The sequence below is a fragment of the Ambystoma mexicanum genome, chromosome 7p (assembly GCF_040938575.1).
Source record: "Ambystoma mexicanum isolate Mex_15411 chromosome 7p, UKY_AmexF1_1, whole genome shotgun sequence".
NCBI classification, from domain to species: domain Eukaryota; kingdom Metazoa; phylum Chordata; class Amphibia; order Caudata; family Ambystomatidae; genus Ambystoma; species Ambystoma mexicanum.
Genome location: NC_090939.1, coordinates 267,491,780 through 267,513,087, shown reverse-complemented (window position 1 = coordinate 267,513,087; position 21,308 = coordinate 267,491,780). Strand labels below are relative to the sequence as shown.

Sequence of the window (21,308 nt, the reverse complement as noted above, 5' to 3'; positions counted from 1 at the left end):
ACAGGTTAGCTCGGTGGAGGGAGCTCTTCAGCAGATCACCTCCAAAGGGCTTGAAGGAATTCGTCAAGCAAAAGTCCAGGCCCAAGGTAGGGGCACTGCTTTCATCCACACCCATCAAAGGCGACACCTTTCTCAGGAAGCGCACGAGTGGGAGGGACCTTTCAGGTTCTTGTACCAGTGCAGGTACTGAGGCTACTACAGCTACCGACCGTCAGGCCGAGGGGTCGCAAGACTACCGGTGAGGGCACTGAGGGACCGCAAGGTTCTGTTACCGGGCTGACATCAGAGGGGCTACACCCTAGTCCCTGTCAAATGTCTGAGGCAGTGCCTGTACGCAGCGACACAGCAAGGGCAATCCGCCTTCCAGGCCTCGTCCTGAGGAGCATGGTAGGCCATAACCTTCACCGCCAAGAATCTTGGACGAGCCCAGGCCCAGTGCAGCAAGCGCCATGGTGCAGGCACATGGTATGCAGGCAGACAAGAGGGTGGCTTGTCCAACACCATCGCCCTTTGGGGAACAGGTAGGGGAACCAGTTTCCAGATGGGACTGGTCTTTAACTGGCACGTGGCCCATAGCATACCCTTCGTCACAGGGCAGGTATACCCCACAGACAGTGAGGCAACGTGTCCAGACCTCAGCACTCTCAGGTCCCCGCGCACCATTTCCGCACCTCCGGTCGCTCCACCGGCCTGCGAGTACAGGTTTTTTGAAAAGTTTATGACCCTCATTAGGTCTCCGCAGATGGGTGTCATCCTTAGGGATGTCATCAAGGACATGCGCCCTCCGGTTCTGCCGCAAGCACACACGGCCACTCTGCCTTGGCCCCCGTTAAGCAGAATTGCAGGCAGTACCCCCTGGGACCATTACACACAATTAGGACTACAGGTGTTAGCCAAACCAACCTTTGGTGCAAGTCTGTACCACAGAGTTTTTGGTAGCGAGCTGAGCAGCCAGGCTTATCTCAAGAGTGAATGTGAGCAGTACAAGTAGTTCGAGGATTTTCAATCACAGTGGTTCAAGTAGACACTTCTACTCAAGGTTTCTTGGTAAAAACACTCAATTTATTACACAATCATTTAGAAAACATTTCACTAGAAGGAGGTAACTTAATATTATAAACCAATACACTTCAATACAAACTGCTAAGGTTTTAAGACAGTTTAAGCTCCCCTGAAATAGGACCCAAATGGCAGTTACGTTACTTAGAAGGGAGCAAAAGGCACAAAGTAAGTCAAATATGTCACATAAATTAGACAGCGCAAATAGTTTCAGTTCACCAGAAGAGTTCAATTCAAGTCAATAGGCCAGGCCAAAATCAATGGGCTAGTTTTCAGGATAGGAAAGAGCAGTTCTGGTATCAAACGGAGAAGTCTTTGCAAAAGTTCTTTTTCACCTAAACTACTTCTAAGAATCATATATGTCGGGTCACAAGCTGATTAGGCCTGCAAGTTGGAAATGTTTGACAAACTTTAACCACGAGAGAGGCGTTCTCTCAATCGGGTTGGCACAGTACCTTAGTATGAAGAACAAAATGCAGCTGACGACGCTGGTTCCTGGCAGGTCCTGCAGATCTCACTGTTCCTGAGCCTCCGTCGTGGGGCCAAGAGGGAGGACGGAGGACTCCTGCACTGCACGGGATCGTCGAAAAAGCAAACAAGATGGAGTCACTTCAGCTCCATTAGCTGTAGATTAAAGCACACAAGCTGGTGTACCTCTCCCTGGTTAATCCTAGCTAGCCTTGAGAATGGTATCCAGGTGGCTTACGAGTTAATTGGTCCCACCAACTCAAAGGAAGAAGTCGTCCTTGAAGGGGCTTCTCAGTCGAGATGAACTTGGCAATTCGGACCTGCAGCAGGGCTTCACCAGGCAAACCAACAGTCCAGGAGTTGCATCTCTTCTTCGGTTCATTTGTCCAGTGGTCGACTCTGCCTTCCAGGCCAAGAGACTCACCTTTTATTTAGTTCTCTCCCATTCATTCCAGCCTAGCTGTCCCTCACCCAGCAGGGTGGCTGTCCTTGCCGGACAGTCAGCCAGCCAGCCAATCACCAGAGTGCATTTGGGTCTCCTAGGAGACTAAGCACGGAGTTTCGGGCACCTCCCTCACTTCCTGCCTACCCCAGACACTCTGGAGCCAGAGGCGGGTTTCACTCAGAAACCCTGCCAAAGGCGAAATTAACAAAGAGACCAAACCTGATTTGGTGCGCAGAGAAACTCTAGAAGGCCCTTTCCACAAAGAAATGGTGAAAAAAGACGACCGGGGGCCATTTTTTAATCAAAGATGGCTCCGCGCCATTTTGAAAAAGATGGCTCTCACGGTTGCTTTACCGGAGCCGCGAACGGTCGCAGTAAATGCAAACCAGGGTAGTTCAAAACAAAACCACTGCCACCAGCCATTAAGTGAGGAAAGGGTAACAAAATATGTTACATAAGAAGCTAGACCAAGGGGATACTAGGTAACCACTCCAGCACTATTGTAAGATAATGTGCGCTGGGTCTAGAAAGTTACAATGCTAACTAAGCAAAGTCAATTTCACTTTACTGCTCTTGGAAACAGTTTTTCCCAGAGAAGGTATTTAAACCTTGGGAAATCTGGAAGACTTGCCTGTGTCACTGCACTGAAGGTGCAACCAAAACAAACAGTGTAGAAAATCACATTAAAATACATGAGAGCAGGAAAAAGGGTCTCTTCCCCCCAGGTTAAAAAAATCAAGTCCTCAAAAATCCAGCAAAGTTGCTGGGTGCCTCTAAGGTGGAGGGAATGAGCACATTTCTGAGAATTCTCCCCAACACAGACAACTACGAGTGGTAACTGGACCACCAGGTCCTTCAGGGGATCTTGAACAAGGGGGGGAAGGGAGTCATCTGCAGGTGATCTCTTCTCCACCTGGCACACCAGGAGGTGCCCAGAGATTGCGTCCTGGCAGGGACAGGGCTGGGGGCTCATTGGGCAACGCAATGCTGATTAAGTGGAACAACATGCACGCGTATGCCCCCACCCCCCTCATCCACAGGGCAGTGGCAAGATACAGGAGCACAAGGACGTACGATCATCTTCATAGTTCCGTGGTGGACGGCAAGACCTTGGTTCTCTGAACTCCTCAGCCTGTCGGAGCAGCCTCCTGATACACCTTCCGCTGGGCCCAGCTCACTTAATATCAGAACAGGGGGGGCACTGTCATCCACCCCGCCCCACCCAGACGTTAGCCCTCGCAGCGTGGTGCCTGAACAGGTCACACTAAGGCATCTGCAATCTGTCACAGGCGAACCTGGACATTATACAGGGCGCAAGGAGTGATGCTACCAGGAGCCAGTAAAAAAAGCAAATGGAGTAGGTTTTGTCACTGGGCAGCTTCTAAGGACGTCGATTCACTGACCTGCAAGTTGGACGACGTGCGATCCTTCTCTGCACACCTGGCACACTAGGGGGTGCAGGTAGACAAATGCTGCACCAATCTGGCAGCCATCAGAGGCTACCAGAACGCTGAGGAGGTTGTTTTCCTTCTCCAACCCGGTGGTTAAAACACCTGGCGGGCCTGACTAGGCCCTACCTGCCAATCATGAAGACACACCCAGTGTGGGACCTCAATGTGGTCCTCGGCGCCCTGGTGCATAAACCATTCCAGCCAATGGGGTCTGCGGACATCATGCTGGTCACCATTAAGATAGCCCTCCTGGTGGGCCTTACCACTGCACGCAGGGTCAGTGAAATCCAGGCTCTGGTGGCTTCAGAGCCGTATACTACTTTCCATAAGGATAAGGTGATGCTTCGAACACACCCAGCTTTTTTACCTAAGGTGGTCTTGTCTTTTCATCTTAATGAAGATAGTCCTACCAACTTTTTTCGCAGACTCCAAGGACGAGCCTCAGAGGCTACTGCACTGTCTAGATGTCAGGCGAGCCCCAAAATTCTACTCGACAGAACTAAGCGTCCGCAAATAAGAGGCTCCATTTGTCACCGTTGGTGGGTCAAAACCCAGCTATCAGGCTTCGAAGGCCTCTATAGCAAGATGGATATTACGGCCATTAATGGAGGCATACGAGGGCAGCATAAACCTCAGCCAGCTAATATGCATACTCACGCTATCCGAGCCAAGGCCACTGCAGTTGCCTTCCAGGAGGCATGTCCCTTGGCAGGTCATCAGCAAAGCGGCTATGCCCTCAGGCCTTCTGCAAGCACTACTGCTTGGATGCCAGCTCCAGGTCGGATGCAGCATTTGGTCAGGCAATCATGAGTAACTTCTTTTCCTAGGAGGGTCACCTCTCCACCATGGGGCTGTTAGGCAAGGTTTGAATGCAGTACCCTCTGGGAACACAACAACTATGACAACAGATATAGACAACACAACCTTTGGTATAAGCTTGAACTACACAGTTTTGGTAGCGTGTTGAGCAGCCAGGCTCATCGCAAGAGGGGAAATGTGAGCTGTAGCGGAGTTACAAAGATTCACAGTTGCAGGTATTCAAATTCTTACACTCAAGGTACTGTATGGTCGTCCCTCTTCCAAGGGACGGGAGACAAACCTTTTTCACCAGAAAAAAACCCATCTTCCCCTTTAAATTTAGAGGCACGCAGGGTTGCGGCCCAGGGAGCATGCGCTGCCCTGACTCCGCCCTACAGCATCACACCTCAGTCCCCATTGATACATCTACAATAGATTTAACATTGCCCAATAACACCAGTATTAGGGGGGAGGCTGGTGGGAAATATGGAGGAAAGGGGACTATGGAGTACGTTAGTCACAACAGTGAGTAGCTTCCAATTACTCTTACGTTCCGTCCCCTTTCCACCATAATGTATGGGCGATTACAACTGACTGTAGCCCCAGGGTGGAGAGGAGATCCTCCTTAAGCAAACAGGTTCCTGAGAACCGCCTGTCCGAAAGCCACATCAGATCTAGAGCCGGCATCCAAACAGTAATGCTTGCAGAAAGCCGAGGAAGAGGCCCAAGTGGCCGCCCTGCTTATGACTTGCCAAGGGACATGGGGCTGGAATGCGATGGCCGTTGCCTTGGCCCTGACTGCGTGGGCATGCATGTTGGCCGGAAGCGGCTTGTGCTGGCCCTCATAAGCTTCTTTGATGGCAGAGACCATCAAGCGGGATATGGAAGCCTTAGAGGCCTGATCGCCTGGACTTGAGCCTCCAAAAGTGACAAACAGGGCGTATGATTTGCTGCCCTTGGTCCTGTCCAAGTAGAAATTCAGGGCACGCCCGACATTCAGGCAGTGCAGCACTCTGTGCCTTGTCCTTGGGAAAAAAACGTAGGAAGGTTTAACGCTCACCTGATTCCCGCAGAGGCGCCGGTCTTGACTGGGTGAATGCCGTATCTTCAAAGGTGATGTGTAACACACGGTTGGCTCTTTGGGCTGGACCTCTGTGCACTGTATGTCTGACTCGAAGAGTAAGATGTCTGTAGATAGAAAATATGGGATTAATGAACTGGGGTTATTGGGTGCCTCTCTCCTCCTCCCTTTCTCTTCTCCTGTAGAACCCCAAAGGTTAACGCCCTCACCTTAGGTAAGTGAATTACGAGCTCTCCATCTGCCTCGGGACAGGGTGCCGTAACCAGTTTCTTCACTGGATAAGGGTGCAGGCCTCTTGACCTCAGAGGACTGCTGTCCGTCGTTAACTGCACAAACGGTAAGTTCTGGGGACTTCAAATGTCTTAAAAGTCTTTTGTAATGATATCTCTTGTTTTGCAGGGTTCCGGCGATGGCGGATGGCGGGCTGATGAGAGTTGAGGATCGAACCCGCGTGAGGAAAAGAAGCGCCTGGAAGCACGTAAGTAAGCGCTTGTAGCCTGCTTCACGATGCGCACCAATTGTCCCTTTTATCTTGCAGGTACAAGTTCGGAGCATTAGAGAAGCTGAAGGGTGCTGGAATACCCACTGGATTCGGCGTGGGAAGGAGTAATGGCACGTGAGTAATAAAGTTGCCCAATGTCTTTAAACGCACCTTCTTTTGTCTTTCAGATGCGGGATGCAGCGCAGAAGGCCTTCGGAGCGTGCGAAGAGCTGGTAAGCTTTTGTCTTTCAGATGCCGGAATGCAGTGCGAAGACCTCCGGAGCATGCGAAGAGTAGGTAAGCCTTTGTCTTTCAGATGCCGGAATGCAGCGTGAGGTGTTGGTGACAGCCGATGGACCAGGTAAGAGATGCGCTGCCACTGAAGACCGTAGTGCTAACCTGTTCTTTCTTTGTCTTTACAGGTGCTGCTGAAGACTGGATTCCAGGATGGTAAGCCTTTGTTCCCTTAGGCCCAGGATCAGAAGCAGAAGACCCGATGAGCGTTCTGCTGCAGAGAATGCAGAATAACGCAAAGCAAGATTCATCCATCGGGTGTGGTTTAAATAGCCTCCTGTAGTGCTTAGGTGTCTCCTTCCACAGCCTCGCCTAGGTGAGAAAAGAGTTCCTGCTTTCCAGAAGAGTTCCAGTGTTCTGAACCTAGGGAGTGGCTCCTGCCCCACCCAACAGGAAAAGTAGTCCCAAACAGAAGAGGATCAGGGGCTCAACTGGCAGGTAAGTAAGCAGCATGGTCTGCTGCAGGTAAGTCCACCCAAGCATTATGAGCCCGGCGCTTCCAGCGCTGGGACTGGGCATCTTTATGAGCCTGGTGCCACTGGCGCCAGGACAGGGTCCAAAAGGTCCCAATTGGGACTGGCTGGCACTCGGAACCGGGGTTATGGGTCTGCTTCCAAGGGAGTCGGGCAAGTCCTGATCTTTTGGAAGCAGAGATCATGACAGAAGGACTATTTCCTCGTTCAAGTGGAAAGCAGACGGAACCTTGGGCAGAAATACCAGATGTGTCCGCAGGACTACTTTGTCCTTGTGAAAGGTAGTATATGGTTCCGAGGCGACCAGCGCCTAGGTTTCACTGACTCTACGAGCCGAGGTAAGGCCGACTAGTAAGGCTGTCTTGATGGCGACCCGCCTGATGTCCACAGATGCCATTGGCTCGAACCATTTGTGCGCTAGTGCGCCCCAGACTATGTTCAGGTCCCACACTGGGTGCAGTCTCTTGACTGGTGGGTAGAACCTTGTGAGACCAATCAGATGTTTTTTGTAGATAAGGTTGGAGGAGGAGACAATGCCCTCCTCAGAGTTCCGGTAAGCCTCAATGGCCGCGCGGTATGTGCGGCATGTGTCCACCTGCACGCCTGAATGAGTAAGGTGTGCCGAAAAGGAGAGCACGTCGTCTAAGGTGCATGCCAGGGGGGGGGTCGATTTCCTTGGAGTTTGCCCAGTGCAGAATCTGGTCCATTTGCTTTTGTACTAGGCCCTGGTGGCTTTGCTCCTGGCACCTTATATGATCTCCAGAATGGCCTTTGAGAGGATAAGGTGCCGAAGCGTTAACTGCTCAGGTACCACACGGAGGGCTAGTTTCCCTGGCGCAGGGTGGATGACTCTGACCCCCTGCTGTGCCAGAAGATGTGCAGGGCCCGTCGGGAGTTGAATCGGGGGCACTTCCGACAGACTGAGCGGTTCAGAAAACCATGGCCTGGCCAGCCACCATGGCGCTATTAGAATGAGGAGTTGGAGAGGCTCCTTGATTTTGCAAATTACCCTGTGGATCAGGGGAGTGGGCGGAAAGGCGTAGGCTTTCATGCCGGTCCAGTGGAGGTGAAATGCGTCGCCCAGAGAGCCTGGGCCCTGACTTTGCCAGGATGCGAACTAGGGACACTTCTTGCTGTGCCAGGTGGCAAAGAGATCCACGTTGGGGTGACCCCACCTGTTGAAGATCTCCTGAATGACAAGATTGTTTAGCTGCCATTCGCAATTGTCCGCTCCCAGCCTGCTGAGCCTGTCAGCTTCCAGGTTAGATTCCCCCGGGAGGTGGACTGCCGTGAGGTAAATGTCATTTTCCAGGGCCCACTCCCACATGCTGATCACGAGTCTGCACAGATGGGATCTGGTGCCTCCCTGCTTGTTGATGTAGTACATGCTGGTCGAATGTCAGGATGAGGACAGCCTTGCCCCTGAGAATTGGAAGGAATGCCCTGAGCGCCAGCCAGATGGCGTTCAGCTCTAGCCAATTGATGTGGTATTCCTGTAGAGTCCAGGTGCGGTGGACCGAGAGATCGTCCAGGGTGGCTTCCCAGCCCTCTAGTGAGAAATCCGTGGTGATGGTGGTCTGCGGAGTGGGCGGCCTGAAGGGAAAATGATAGCCCATGATCCTGAACCGTAAGAAAGAACGATGGGCCTGCCAAATCGGGACGTGTAGGTACGCGTCCTTCAGATCCAGGGAGCACATCCAGTCTCCCCTGTCCAATGTCTCCGCTATAAAAGCTGGCATAAAGATCTTGAATTTGTGCAGGGGTAAGGAGAGGTTAAGGGTCGAAAGGTCCAGCACAACTCTCAGGCTGAATGGCGAAAATCCTGGAGTAAAAGCCAAAGTCTCGCTGGGAGGCTGGGACTTCCTCCACTGCCTGGCTCTCTACGACCGACCGGATCTCCGCCAAAAGAGTTGCTGTCCCAACCTGTGGGAGAGGAAGGGAGGAGAGGCTGTGATAGGACGGCAGTACCCTGTGTATACTACGGAGCGGATCCACAGGTCCATCAACTTTTGGTGCCAGAAATGTGCATGGAGAGCAAGCCTGCCCCCCACCGGAGACATGTGGACCCAAAGAGGGCGTGTCATGCCTTCTTTTCCTCGGAGGCTGTCGCTGACGAGGGGTGGGGACTGGAAAAAGCCCTCGCTTCCCCCAACCCCCCCTTTTGTTGCTGCGCCGGTTCTTAGGTGAGCAGTCCGGCTGCCTGGATCTGCGTTCCTGGAAGCCATGGAACCCTCCGTATGTACGACCTCTTTCTGAGCGCTGCTGAGGTGGTGTGTACGATTTGGGTGTGGTCTTCGTAAGGATGGACAAATACTTAGCTGTTTGTGAGCCATTTGTTTTTTTGTCCAGCTCTTTTGTTTTGTTGCCCAGAGCCAGGCTGTCCTTCTCATGTCTGTGGCAATACAGATGGCATGGCCTGAGGTGTTAATATGGGCCACTGTGGATTCCATGAGGTCATGAGCGACCAGTTTGGCCTCAGCTAGCCCCGCCTTAAAACGTGATTGGCTCTGGGTGGGAAGTTCCGGGAGGAAGTCTGCAATTTCCCGCCATAATCTTTGGTTGGCGGCTGCCAGCATGGCTTCGGCATTGGCCTGACATAGATGTAAAGAGGCGCTGGAATAGAGTTTCTTGCCATACGCCTACAAGATAATCTTCTCCTTGCCTAGCCGAGCCACTGAGGAAAAGGACGACTGGGGCTTGGAGTATAGTGATGCTGCAGCGATCACTGAGGAGCTGAGGATGGGCTGAGAACAAGAGTGTATTCCCCCCCCCCCCCCCCCACCTGCACGTACTTGGCATCCAGGCGTCGACTGACCGGCTGGGCCGAGTGGGGCTTGAGCCAGCCCTTCTTGGCCAGGGAGACTACATCGGTCTGCATAGGAATCCCTGATTTGGCAGAGGGGCGTCGTGTGAGGACTTCACCCAGACCCCCCTCTGCTGGCCGCTCGACCTCGGGTTGGGGTAGGCCAAGGTACTCCACCAGCCCATCAAGACGTTCAAGGAAGGCCATGGCTGAGGATGCATGTCCGGATTCCCCCACCTCGATAAATCTTGCAGATCTGGAGGATCTTGTGGAGGATGAGTAGATGGTGCTGGAGGCTGAGGTACAGGGACCACAGCCAGAGGCTGAGGAGGCAGCGGAGTTGGCTCTGGAGCTGGAGGAGGCGGCTGGTCTGGGGGCCCGATGGAGGCCCCTGTGGTGCCGCTAGCATGGCGGGAATGACATCCCTGATGGCGGCTGAGGATAATGCCCATCGGCGGTGACTTCATGAGTTCTCTAAGAAAACCTCACTGACTCAGGGGGTGCCGACTGGGTAGTGGGGGGCTGTTGAGGCCGCTGCATACCCTGTCCAAACGGACGCAAAGGAAAACTGCCCTGTGCGTAAGAGGGTTAGGCTGTAGGCCACGGACCTGGTTGAAGCCAGTCACACCTTGACACTCGCTCTTTGCCGAATTCCTGGAATGGTGTCGGACGGGTGCCTCTTTCTGGTGCTGCAGCCATTTTTTGTTGGGCTGCCTGCCACGTGCCTGCGATGTATTGCTCGGCAGGGGCAGGAAGCGAGGGAGGTGCCCAAAACTCCCTGTGCTTAGTTTCCTAGGAGACAGGAATGCACTCCTAGGTGATTGGCCAGCTGACCAAGCCTGAGCCACCTCAGAGTGCTGGACCCCAGATGCATGGAAAGCCCATCTCAACAGCCAAGAGTCAGCGGTGTTGCTATTTGCTTAGACGTGAGGAGCTGAATCCGTGAAGTGCCACTGAATAGAAGTTGGTCCTTTTCTGTCGCTTTTCGTCCTGTTGCAGTTCAGTAGTCCTACATATGTCCTCCCTCTTGTCCCCTCGACTGAGGCCCAGGAAAACAGGATCTGCAGAGCTGCACAGGACCAGAAGCCAGCTAAAGCCCTTTTCTTCCAACCAAAGGTACTGTACAGTCTAAGAGAACTTACCTCTTGTGTAACTGCACTTGTCATCTGTTGAGACCTGTTGTGGTTACCTCTGTAGAGTTGCTGACAGCTTCTTTACTTCACAAGCCTAAACAGCTTGCGGCCCAACTTTGATTTCTTCTTTTCTACAAAGACTTCTAAAGCATTGTGCAATACTTTCACCTACCTCTGAGAAGTGCTTCAACTCACCTAGACTTGCCCAAATTGACTTTGTCCTAGCCTCACTCCCTGAATGACTCTTCTTACCTCTGCATTGTGTTTGTTCTAACTTCCAGGAAGGGGTTAACTAACTTTGCATTGGGGTTTTTCAAAAGTACTTAGCTGCTTTAAGAATATTTTTGAGATCTCTTGTTTTCTCCTAATAACCTCTCTTTGACAAACTCTCAAGTCTGATTCTAAATACCAACAGTAGTATATCAATGTCCACGGTGTCCTAGTTACTAAAGTCACCAGATGGTGTAGGAAGTGTCTGTATGCCATGCCAAAAGGGCACTTACTGATTTAGAAGTATTACGAGTGTGTATTTGTGTGTTACTATTATGTTGCCCCTTCTGAAGAAGGCTTCCTCAAACTGACTTAAATTTTTTGTTCAAGAAACCTCGAGTGCAAGTTTATTAGAATAACTATTCTGTGAAACTGTCACAACATTACTGCTGACATTGACCCCTCTTGAGATCAGCCTGGCTGCTCAGCCACACTACCAACCTGTGTAGTTCAGACTTATACAAAAGTTGGGTCCCTATTGCCAGGAGGTCAGGTTATTGTAGTGCACCCAAAGGGTACTGCATACAATCCTGCCTAACATGCAAAAAGAGAAAAATGTATAACTGGGTGATCTCACACGCTGCTTTCTATCGTCGCATTTCTAGCAATAAAATACACATTTTGCATGTTTAGTTTCCTTAAGAATATAATGTTAAGTTTTATTCTGACAGATGAAAACAAAATCATCATGGGCCAGCCGCAGCTCCATTTTTGATATACTCGCTCTACTGGCATAAAAAGAGGGGGGTGAAGCTGCAACTGATAGAGGAATCACCATTACCAATAAGGACTTCCCTTTCCAAAATACAGTTTCACAAAATATTAATATTACGTTAAGACATGCTCACCTGCAAGTTTAGGAAGGATTAACTTTTCAACTAGGGTAGGCAAGAGGGAAATGTCCACATCCTCCTGGTCTTGCTCAGATTCTTCACATCCATAGAATAACAATGATTCAAACCATGACATTTTTTCAAAGTCACTGCATCTGGCCTGCAAAAACACATTACATTTTAGAAGCATGCATTCTCAAAACAGTAGGCAAACGTAATTCAATCACAGAACCCCAGGTATAAAAAACATTACCTACTAGCAGTAGTCCTGGCAGTCTGTAGAGATCTTAATCTAACATGCTATGCATAAGTTGCCATATAGTGGTCAGCACGAAGTATTTCAACTTGATAGTCACACATCCACCTTCTTTACTTACAAAGTTGCATCAGAGTATACTTCAGGGTTAGGAATTGAGGAGCTGGGAGCCAGTTACTGCTTGAAGCCAGGAAGAGCCTGGTCACCTGGACACAGAGCTACCAGGAGCTACTTTTGCACACCTAGGCCACATGATGCTGAATGCACACACCTATGTGAATATAACTGCGCATTTGGGACAATCTATAAATGACCAATAGGACATAGCGATACAACATTAAAAGCATAAGGGACCAGAAGTTTGATTTGTGTAATGCTATGCACTAGCTCCTGGTCACTGGTTAATGCTGGATACCCTCGAGCTGCTTTTAGCTCCTGCTTATCCAATCTTAATTTCGATCCCTGTACGGACTATCCAAGTGATATTAATGGTTAAGCAGTCAAGGCAAAGATTCAAAGTAGTATGGTTTAAAAGATACAGGAAACACATTCAATAGACAGTAAGGTGAGGGCCACACATCTGTTGGATTAAAGTGCATTCTTAATATAGAGCTGGGCAAATTGTAGTGAAGTAACTTTCAAATACCAGGATCTTCAGAGGGTGTGACCCAACAACAGGGTAACTAGTGTTCTAAGGCCTTAAAGTCCAACAGGAAACTCGTAGAGACTAAAATGCCTCCAAGAACAATATCCTGAACTAAGAATTATTTGTTTTTTAGTCGAAATCTGCACAGTGAATACCTGAGTGAGATGAAGTTATTTCTCTGTTAAAACCAAAAGGCCCAACGTAAACCTATGAGCAAAGAGGCAGGGTAGAAGCACTAAGCTTTCCATGCCAAAATATCATAAAGAATAGAGTATGTGGGGGCCTCACAGATGAAGTCAGAATCAGAACAAGGATTATTCCCACTTAGTTACCTGTGAACCATTGTCTGTGGAAGGAGAACGCAGAGTGTTAGGAAAGATGTCTCTTTACAGCACCTTGCCCTCCATTTTTATGGACCCCTACAGTTTTAAAAAAATATATATATATTTTTTTAATATGACCTGTACTTTTTACAGTGCGGTGAAGCCTTCAACTTCATTACACTGGCTTTTGCTCATTTTGTCATGGGAAAGCAGACATGTCCTTCAGGCTGTCAGTACAGGGAAACTTTGTTTCCCTTGGTGTTACTTCGTTGGCACTTTTGGGAACTTATCATTGTACAATGCAGAACAATGGCGTACACTTTTTGTTTTGCCCTAAACACACTCAGGAATTTTGGTTACTTTAGGTTTGCCTAAGGGGCAAGCTGGTGGCAACTGTTAATTTTTGCTATAGTTTAGTGTATTTTGTTGTAGCCTTAACGCATTTGGCTACCTAATGTGGCCAGTGTGAAATCATGGCCGTGTCAAGAGGCTTTAATTTGTCCGTTGGCCATCTTGTCATTAACCCTGCATGCGGACCGGAGAGGACTGGAAAATCCTTATATGGACACAGTGGGGGGTAAGCGGAGGCTTTTCACAGGCTATTGCAGGGCCATGTGCGTTTACTGCCAGGAAATGGGTTGGGACTGTCTAGTCCCAATTCAACCGATTGGGCGTGTGAATAGGATCTTGGATTGGCTAGTCGGAGCTTCGATTCTAGATAAGAGGACCGCTGCACCAGTTCAAAAGAAATCCTGGAAGAAACCTGAAGGAGCCAAGTATCCTGTCCAGCTGCCAGACGAGTGAGCAGACCGGAGACCCGTTGGAAGGAGGCCTGGAGAACGACTTCTGCACCTCGAGAGCCTTGTCTGGCTAGTGATCTCCAGAAGTCCTGCGAAAAATCTTCGACCTGTGGGTTGGTGGGACCACTCACCCTCAATTCTGCCCAGTGCCTGCGAAGAACCTTCGGAAGGGTCCCTGAGCCAATCTGAGGCTGACCAGCTCAGAGTTTGGGCGACTGTGCCATCGCTGTTCCAGGTTGAGACCCGGAACTTCGGGTATACAGAGTTTATGCTACATGAGTCGTCTGTGCCAATTATGCAGTTCCAGCATCAATGGGATCCAAGATAGGAGGCGAAGTCTGACCGTGACAGTTGTGTCCCCCTGCCTCAGTGTCCATCGTCCAAAAGAAGCTTTCCTGCATCCAGTCCTGAGAGGAGTCCTGCATAGAGTTGTTCAGCATTCTCCATCCTGAAGACCTTGCACCTGCATTTGTTGCCAACAGGGAACATGCAAACCCTGGGCATTGAGGACCGGAGCAGACATCGAGAAAAGAGACCTTGAAACCTCTGACAACCTGCCAAGTCCTAAGAAGGATCGGAGTGTGGTGGGTTGGAGTTGTAACAGTACTTACCTGCACCCCCTTATCTCCCATTTAAAAGTTTGGCAACTTTTATGAACTTTTATAACAGTTTGACTTTTCCATTGCTTACTCGTGCAAGCGTTCTGAAAATGGGGGGACACTTATTCACTAGAACTTGTCCTCTGCCTCTTGGAACCCTTCAATGGACCCCAGAAGCCGTACACTAACTTTTTCCCTGTATCCCAAAACTTTGGTCATCTTTTGGGCACAAAGCCCCATACATTTTAGGGATTGACTTAAAGTTAGTGCTGTATCTTTGTGGACCCGCAGTGCTGCATACTAATACATAGCTTTCTTTGCAGGGATTTGTCATGTATTTTGCCCTACTCCAGTGATTGTATATATGTATCATTAATTTAGTTTGTGTGATAATATTACATGCTAGTAGTCATTTTTCATAGTGTTATATGGCCATAAATACATACTTTTATAACTTTCTCTAAGTGTGTTCCCTGACTTTCCAATGTGTGCTCATTGAGGACCACCTTACAAGGCTCACCCCTCCTGAGACTTAACCTTGACTACTCAGCTACCTTTAACTTATTTGGCTACACCTCTGAGAGTTGTCAACATCACTAAAGTAGGTTGGCATTTCAGCCATCTATTCACCAGCCTGAACCGAGCAGAAACAAGAGAACCTAGACGGTTAAGCCAGAATTCCTAATTTCTTTCTTGGGCCGTGTTAGGAGAGATTTGCGAAAGTCTACCTGTGGCAAGACTTCATAAACTATTCCATGGTATACAGGCCTCAACTTCTAGTGTAAGTTGTTAGGGAGAATTCTCAAAAATGTGCTAATTCCCTTCACCTTAGAGACCCCCCACCAACTTTGCTGGATTTTGAGGACTTGATTTTTTTTACCTGGAGAGAGTGTGACCCTTTTCCCACTCATGTATTTTGAGGTGTGTTTTACTCTTGTGTTTTCTTTGGTTATGGAGTCTAAACAACTCAATAGGCATCTTTTCATTTGTGTCACACAGCACCATCAGTACAGTGGCACAGGGAAGCCTTTTAGGCTTTCCCCCAGGTTTAACTCCATTCTCTGGGATAAACTACTGTTTCTCCAGAGTACGTAAAGTGAAATTGACTTTACTAGTCTTTTAAATTCCTAGACCTAGCACACCCTATCTTGCAATAGAGTGCAGGAGGGGTTACTTCGTATCCCCTTGGTCTAGATACTCATGTAGCAGTCAAATGCTACCCTTTCCTCTCAGAATGGCTGGTGGCAGTGGTTTTACAACGAACTACCATGATTTTTCCCATACGCGAACTATTCGTAGCTCCGGTAACGTTAAATCGCAGGAACCATGTTTTTCAAGATGGTGCGCGAACCCCCTCTGTAAAAACAGGTCTGGCCTTTTTTCGGCATTTCTTTGTGGAAAGGTCCTTCTAGAGTGTCTCTGCGCGCATCAGGTTCCAGTGCCGAAATCCTGCAGGAGCAGACAAATAGCCCACCAGATACTCCAAACCGGTTCACCCAACAGTCAATAGGAACAACTGCTTAGTTGACCAGAAAGAGGGACGTGGAGAGAAAAAAACGGACAGGATTCCTCTGGTTCCCCTCAACTTTCCTTACGACTCGGAACACAGGAAATGGAAACACTGAAAAATAACAGCATAATCATTCGTTACAAACTAGATACAGTTACTTGGCATATAGCCTAAACTTAACTTCCAACCCCACCTTACCCTGTCTGCCTCTGCCATATGCCTGAGACAATCCATGAAGAAACTGTGGTTCTTTAACTTTGCTTGCCAAATCGTAACTGAGGTACTTTTTCATAGCAACTGATTCTTCAGCAATACACTGCTTACTTCTTATGGCTGCTTGCAAGGTTAGCTGAACTCAACTTCTCTTGAAATTCTCTCTCCAATGGAACATTTACTATGACTTCCTCGGCTTACTTTGCTTTGCCAATAATCCGTTGGATATTTTAAAGAAAGATTGCTGGTCTGCTACAGTCTCTCTGCTCACAACTTAACAGTATCCACAAGTTAAATTCCTTCTTGCTTTCAATAAAAGTACCTTACTTAAACTAAGTTGCTGCTGCTACATTGAGATCAACTTCTACTCCTTTCATGTTCCCTCGCAGCTGCATGCGTTTGTGAATTGCTGAATACTTCCCTTGCTTCCCCCTTCAGTATCTACGGCACACGCGCCGGCACTGTTGCCCCGCTACGCCTTCACTGAAGATCCGGAGCCCGAATGAAAACGAGCACCAACAACCTTTCTCCAGTTGCCACAGCTGAGGGGAAAAAACACTGCGTAGCTCAGCTGACGAGTCGGGCACGCGCTACTTCCTGACTCGATAGGCACGTCAAGCCACGCCACTAGGTCCCTTCTTCTAACACAGCTCATGCAACGCGTTTGGGAAAAGCATAGCAATGCATTAAAATCATATACGCAACCTGAATTCAGACTGCAATAAAAACAAATGTCTGCACACGTTTAAGAGTCTTTCAAGTAAAACAATGCTTTAGAAACAATCGCACAACCAGAACTCGACTCAGACTTTAAACAAAACGTGTGCTCGCGTGGATTCATATGTTCATTTAACATCTTACACTATTCACAATTTTCTAAGGAATAAGAACCCTGAAGTTTCATAACGGAATACAAATTCTCTTCCTTTAACTTTCAGTAAGCAGGACTCCGCAATATTGCCACATTTACAGTTTCATGTGATTAAACTTATCTTTTTCTCCATTTAAAAAACAGACACTTATCTGAATCTCAATACCCAGGGACCTGACAGCGCGCCAAACCAGGTTTGGTCCCTTTGTTCATTCGCCTTTGGAGGGCTTCAGAAGTGAAGACGGCCTCTGGCGACCGAGTGTCTGGGGTGGGCAGGAAGTGAGGGAGGTGTCCGAAACTCCCTGTGCTTAGTCTGCTGGTAGACCCAAATGCACTCTGTGGTGACTGGCTGGCTGGCTGTCTGGCAAGGACAGCCACCCTGCTGGGTGAGTTACAGCTAGTCTGGAATGAATAGGTGAGAACTGAATAAAGGGCAGGTCTCTTGGCTTGCAAGCTAGAGTCGACCACTGGAAAGAAAGAATCGAAGACTAGCTTGAAGAGGACGGCTGCTGCAATTCCTGGACCATTGGTTTGTCCGGTGAATCCTTGCTGCAGGTCCGAATCACCAAGTTCATCGACAGAGAAGCCCTGCAAGGACGACTTCTCCCTTTGAGTTGGTGGGACCAATCAACTCAACAGTAAGCCACCTGGACACCTATCTCAGAGCTGGTTGCATTTTCCTCAGAGGGCTGCAGAAAACTGCATAACCAGGGAGAGGGACACCAGCTTGTGTGCGTTACTTACAGACACCGGAATTGAAGTTTGCCAGTTTCGAGTTTTAACCAGTCACAGTGCAGGAGTCCCCCAACGTCCTCCTTTTTGTCCCCACGTCTGAGGCCCAGGAACAGCGAGAACTGCAGGAACTGCCAGGAACAGAAGCCATCGGCTGTACCTTTTTTTTTCATTGAAAGGTACTGTGAAACGAGACAGTACTTACCTCTTGCGGTGAAACTTTTGCAACTCGCAGGCCTAATCAGCTTGTGACCCAACATATTCTTTTTACAAACTACTTCTGGGAACTTGTGCAGAGACTTTTCTGTTTTACTACCAGAACTGCTTGATCCTATCCAAGACTTTAGCCCATTGACTTTGGCCTAGCCTATTGAATCTTCTGGTGAACTCAATATCTACACAGTCAGAATAATTGTAACCTTTCATGTTCCAATAACATTTGCCTTTTACTCCTCTTGAAAAGATATTCATGTTCCCAGTACCCTTGCTACTAAAGTTATCTGTGGTTGTAGGTTGTTCTGTGGGCAATCCCAAAAGGGTCTTTTCTGATTCAGAAACTTAAGAGTGTATAGTACTGAAGTAGATTTTGTGCGTTTTTATATGATTGCCTCCTTCTTATGAATGTTTTATTACTGACAGATAAATAAATTAAGTATTTATCAAATAAACCTTTAAGAGTTTATTTGAACACCCGTGACTGTAGATCTCTAACATTACTGCTAACATTTTCCCTCTTGAGATAAGCCTGGCTGCTCAGCTCCGCTACCAAAACTGTAGTACAGGACTTACACCAAAGGTTGGTTTGCTTACATCTGTAGTCATAGTTGTGTGTAGTGGTCCCAGAGAGTACTGCATACAAACTCTGCCCAACACTGTACGTGCCTGGCTCAAGGGTTCTGTCATCTACTTTAGAGCACTTTTGAACAGTTTTCTCACTAAGTGACGCACGCTCTTTGCAGACTTAAGGGCTAGGGGTGTTTTCAAGCTTTGGCTTCGAGTAAGTATTTGGCCAAAGGTGAATAGCAGGTTTTCAGTTGATATTCGGCCGAATACTTACTCAAAGCCCAAGTACGGTACATAATTACTTTTAACGAATCAACACAATAGAAGAAAAAAAAATTGCATTACTTCAGGTGAGTAGACAGTAAGTAAAAAAATATAGAAATCATGAACACAGTTCAAGTAAGTAAAATCACTTCTTATAGCAACTCAGAAAAAGCTGTGTTGTAGGAAAATAAAAGGCTAAACCACACTAACAATAGCTGGGTGTTGGGGAGAATTCTCAGAAATGTGCCAATTCCTTTCTACCTCAGAGACCACCAGCACTTTGCTGGACTTTTTTTATCCTGGAGAGAGCCCTTTTTCCCCACTCTCGCACGTATTTATCTTTGATCTGAACACATTCTTTTGGTTTTAGAGTCTGACAAACTCCATAGGCATCGTCTTTTTACATGGATTCACACAGCACCTTCAGTGCAGTGGCGCAGGGAAGTCTTTCAGATTTCCCAAAGGTTTAAATACCTCATCTTGGATTACCTACTGTTTCCAAGAGCAGTGAAGTGAAATTGACTTTACTTACTTTTGTAACTTTCTAGAGCCAGCACACACCATCTTACAATAGGGTGCTGGAGGGGTTACTTAGTCCCCCCTTTGTCTAGTTTCTCATGTAACATTTGTATGTTACCCTTTCTACAATTAATGGCTGGTGGCAGTGGTTTACTTTTTAATACAATTGTGTGTTTTGACCGTGGGCTGCAAATGCAGCCCCAGTAAAGCACCCATGGGTGCCTATTTTGCCAAAATGGTCTGGTCTTTTTCGCCATTTCTTGTTGGAAAGGTCCTTCTTGAGATTTACTCGGCACGCCAAACCAGGTTTGGTTCCTTTGTTAGTTTTGTCCTTGGCGGGTTTCACTGCTGAAGCCCACCTTTGGCTCCAGTGTGTCTGGCAAGGTCAGGAAGTGAAGGAGCTGCCCGAACCCCCTTTGCTTAATCTTCTAGGTGACAGGAATGCACTCTTAGGTGATTGGGGGACAGCCACCTTGCTGTGTGAGTGACAGCTAGGCTGCAAATTAATGGGGGAAACCTACATAAAAGGCAACGCTTTTGGCTTGGAAGGAGAGTTGACCAATGGAACGATGGAATCTGAAGAACAACTTGGAAGAGATGGCTGCTGTAACTCCTGGACTGGTGGTTTGCCCGGTGAAGCCCTGCTGCAGTGCTGAAGGTCCGAATTCGCCTCAACTAGGGAAGCCCTGCAAGAATGACTTCTCCCTGGGGTTCGTGGGAGCAATCTATCCCAAAGCGAACTTGTCTGGACATTCTCTCGGAGCAGGCTGTACTTCAATTGCTGCTGCAGAAAGAGATTGCCAGGGAGAGGAACAGAATCGAGTGTCTCTAAGTCGGACCCGAGCTCCAGGAAGATCATCCAGACTCCCTTGAAGCAGGACTGACCCTGAGCCACCTCAGAGTGCTGGACCTGAAATGAGAGGATATCCAGTACGGTAGCCGAGAACCACGGTGGTACTATTTGTGAGAGACGCGAGGAGGTGAAACCATGAAGTGCCGCTGATCTGAAGTTTGCCCATTACTGCTGCTGACCTTCAAAAGTTAGTGCAGGAGTCCCCAGACTCCTTCCCTCTTGTCCCCATGACGGAAGGCCAGGAACACAGGATCTGCAGACCTACAACTGGAAAAAAAGCCAGCTGCAATCAAGTTCTTCCAACCAAAAGGTACTATAAAACTAGGGGGCTGCTTACCTCTTGTCATGTAGCCTTACTTGTTCTCAGTTGAGACGTGTCTTGGTTGCCTTTTGCAGAGTTGCTTTCAGCTTTGCCCCTCACAAGCCTAAACAGCTTGTGGCCCTTCAGTGATCTTATTTCTACAAACTTTTCTAAAGCATTGTGCAAGACTTACTTACCTGCAAGAAGATCTACAGCTACCCTAGACTTTGCTCAACTAACATTGGCTGTCCTGGCACCTTGAGAGACTCTTATCTCTGACTTTGTGCCTTTGCCTTTCCCCCAGGAAAGGGTTAATTTACTTTGCATTGGAGGGCTCAAAAATACCTACCAGTTTATGAATTATTTGTTAACCTTTTTTATTCCAAACCTATTCTTTTGCACACAACTCAGTATTGCTCTAAATGTGCCAGTGAGAAATCAATGTCCACAGTGTCCTAGCTATTTCTGTCAACTGAGGGCGAAGGAAGTGTGTGTGCCATCCCCAATGGGTATCCTCTGATTTAGAGCAACTAAGAGTGTGTTTTGAAGTACATTTTAAAGTGTTACTTTAAGTGTTGCTCCCTTCTGAAGGCTTATAAAATGGACTTAAATTAATAATTATTTAATCAAGAAACCTTGAGTACAAGTGTTTATTTGAATAACTGTCACTGTGAAACTGTTACAACCCTACACCTCCCGTTGACCCCTCTTGAGATAAGCCTGGCTGCTAAGTCACCAACTTGTGTAAAACATGCTTATAACGAAGGTTGGGTTAACTATTGCCAAGAGTACAAGGCTGGTGCAGTCTCCCACAGGGTACTACATACAATCTAACACTGGGCAATATTTTAGGAAACTTGTACAGCAGCAGATAAGCAAAGTACCAGGGGATTCTTCAATTCCAAGAAAGATGCTTTTATGTGTCAAAAAGGTTTCAGGGACCTTGGGAAGGGCTCCCTATGGGCACACAAGCATAAGGCCTGGGTGAACAGGCACACACTGGAATCGGCACTGCAGGAGCAACAGAATGACTTAAGGTATGAACTACC

General features: G+C 48.2%; 1 protein-coding gene across 3 annotated transcripts in view; it reads right to left on the bottom strand.

The window, feature by feature from the left end:
• The window catches only part of PAXBP1 (PAX3 and PAX7 binding protein 1), a 503,587-nt gene that overhangs the window by 123,385 nt on the left and 358,894 nt on the right, over positions 1–21,308 (bottom strand). For all 3 annotated transcript variants that reach the window (XR_011283466.1, XM_069636333.1, XM_069636334.1), the window contains exon 12: positions 11,605–11,749. Coding sequence is in view for 2 of the 3 variants with exons in the window: in XM_069636333.1 (XP_069492434.1) it covers positions 11,605–11,749 (145 nt within the window). In the remaining variant the exon portion in view is untranslated. The remainder of the gene's footprint in view (positions 1–11,604; positions 11,750–21,308) is intronic.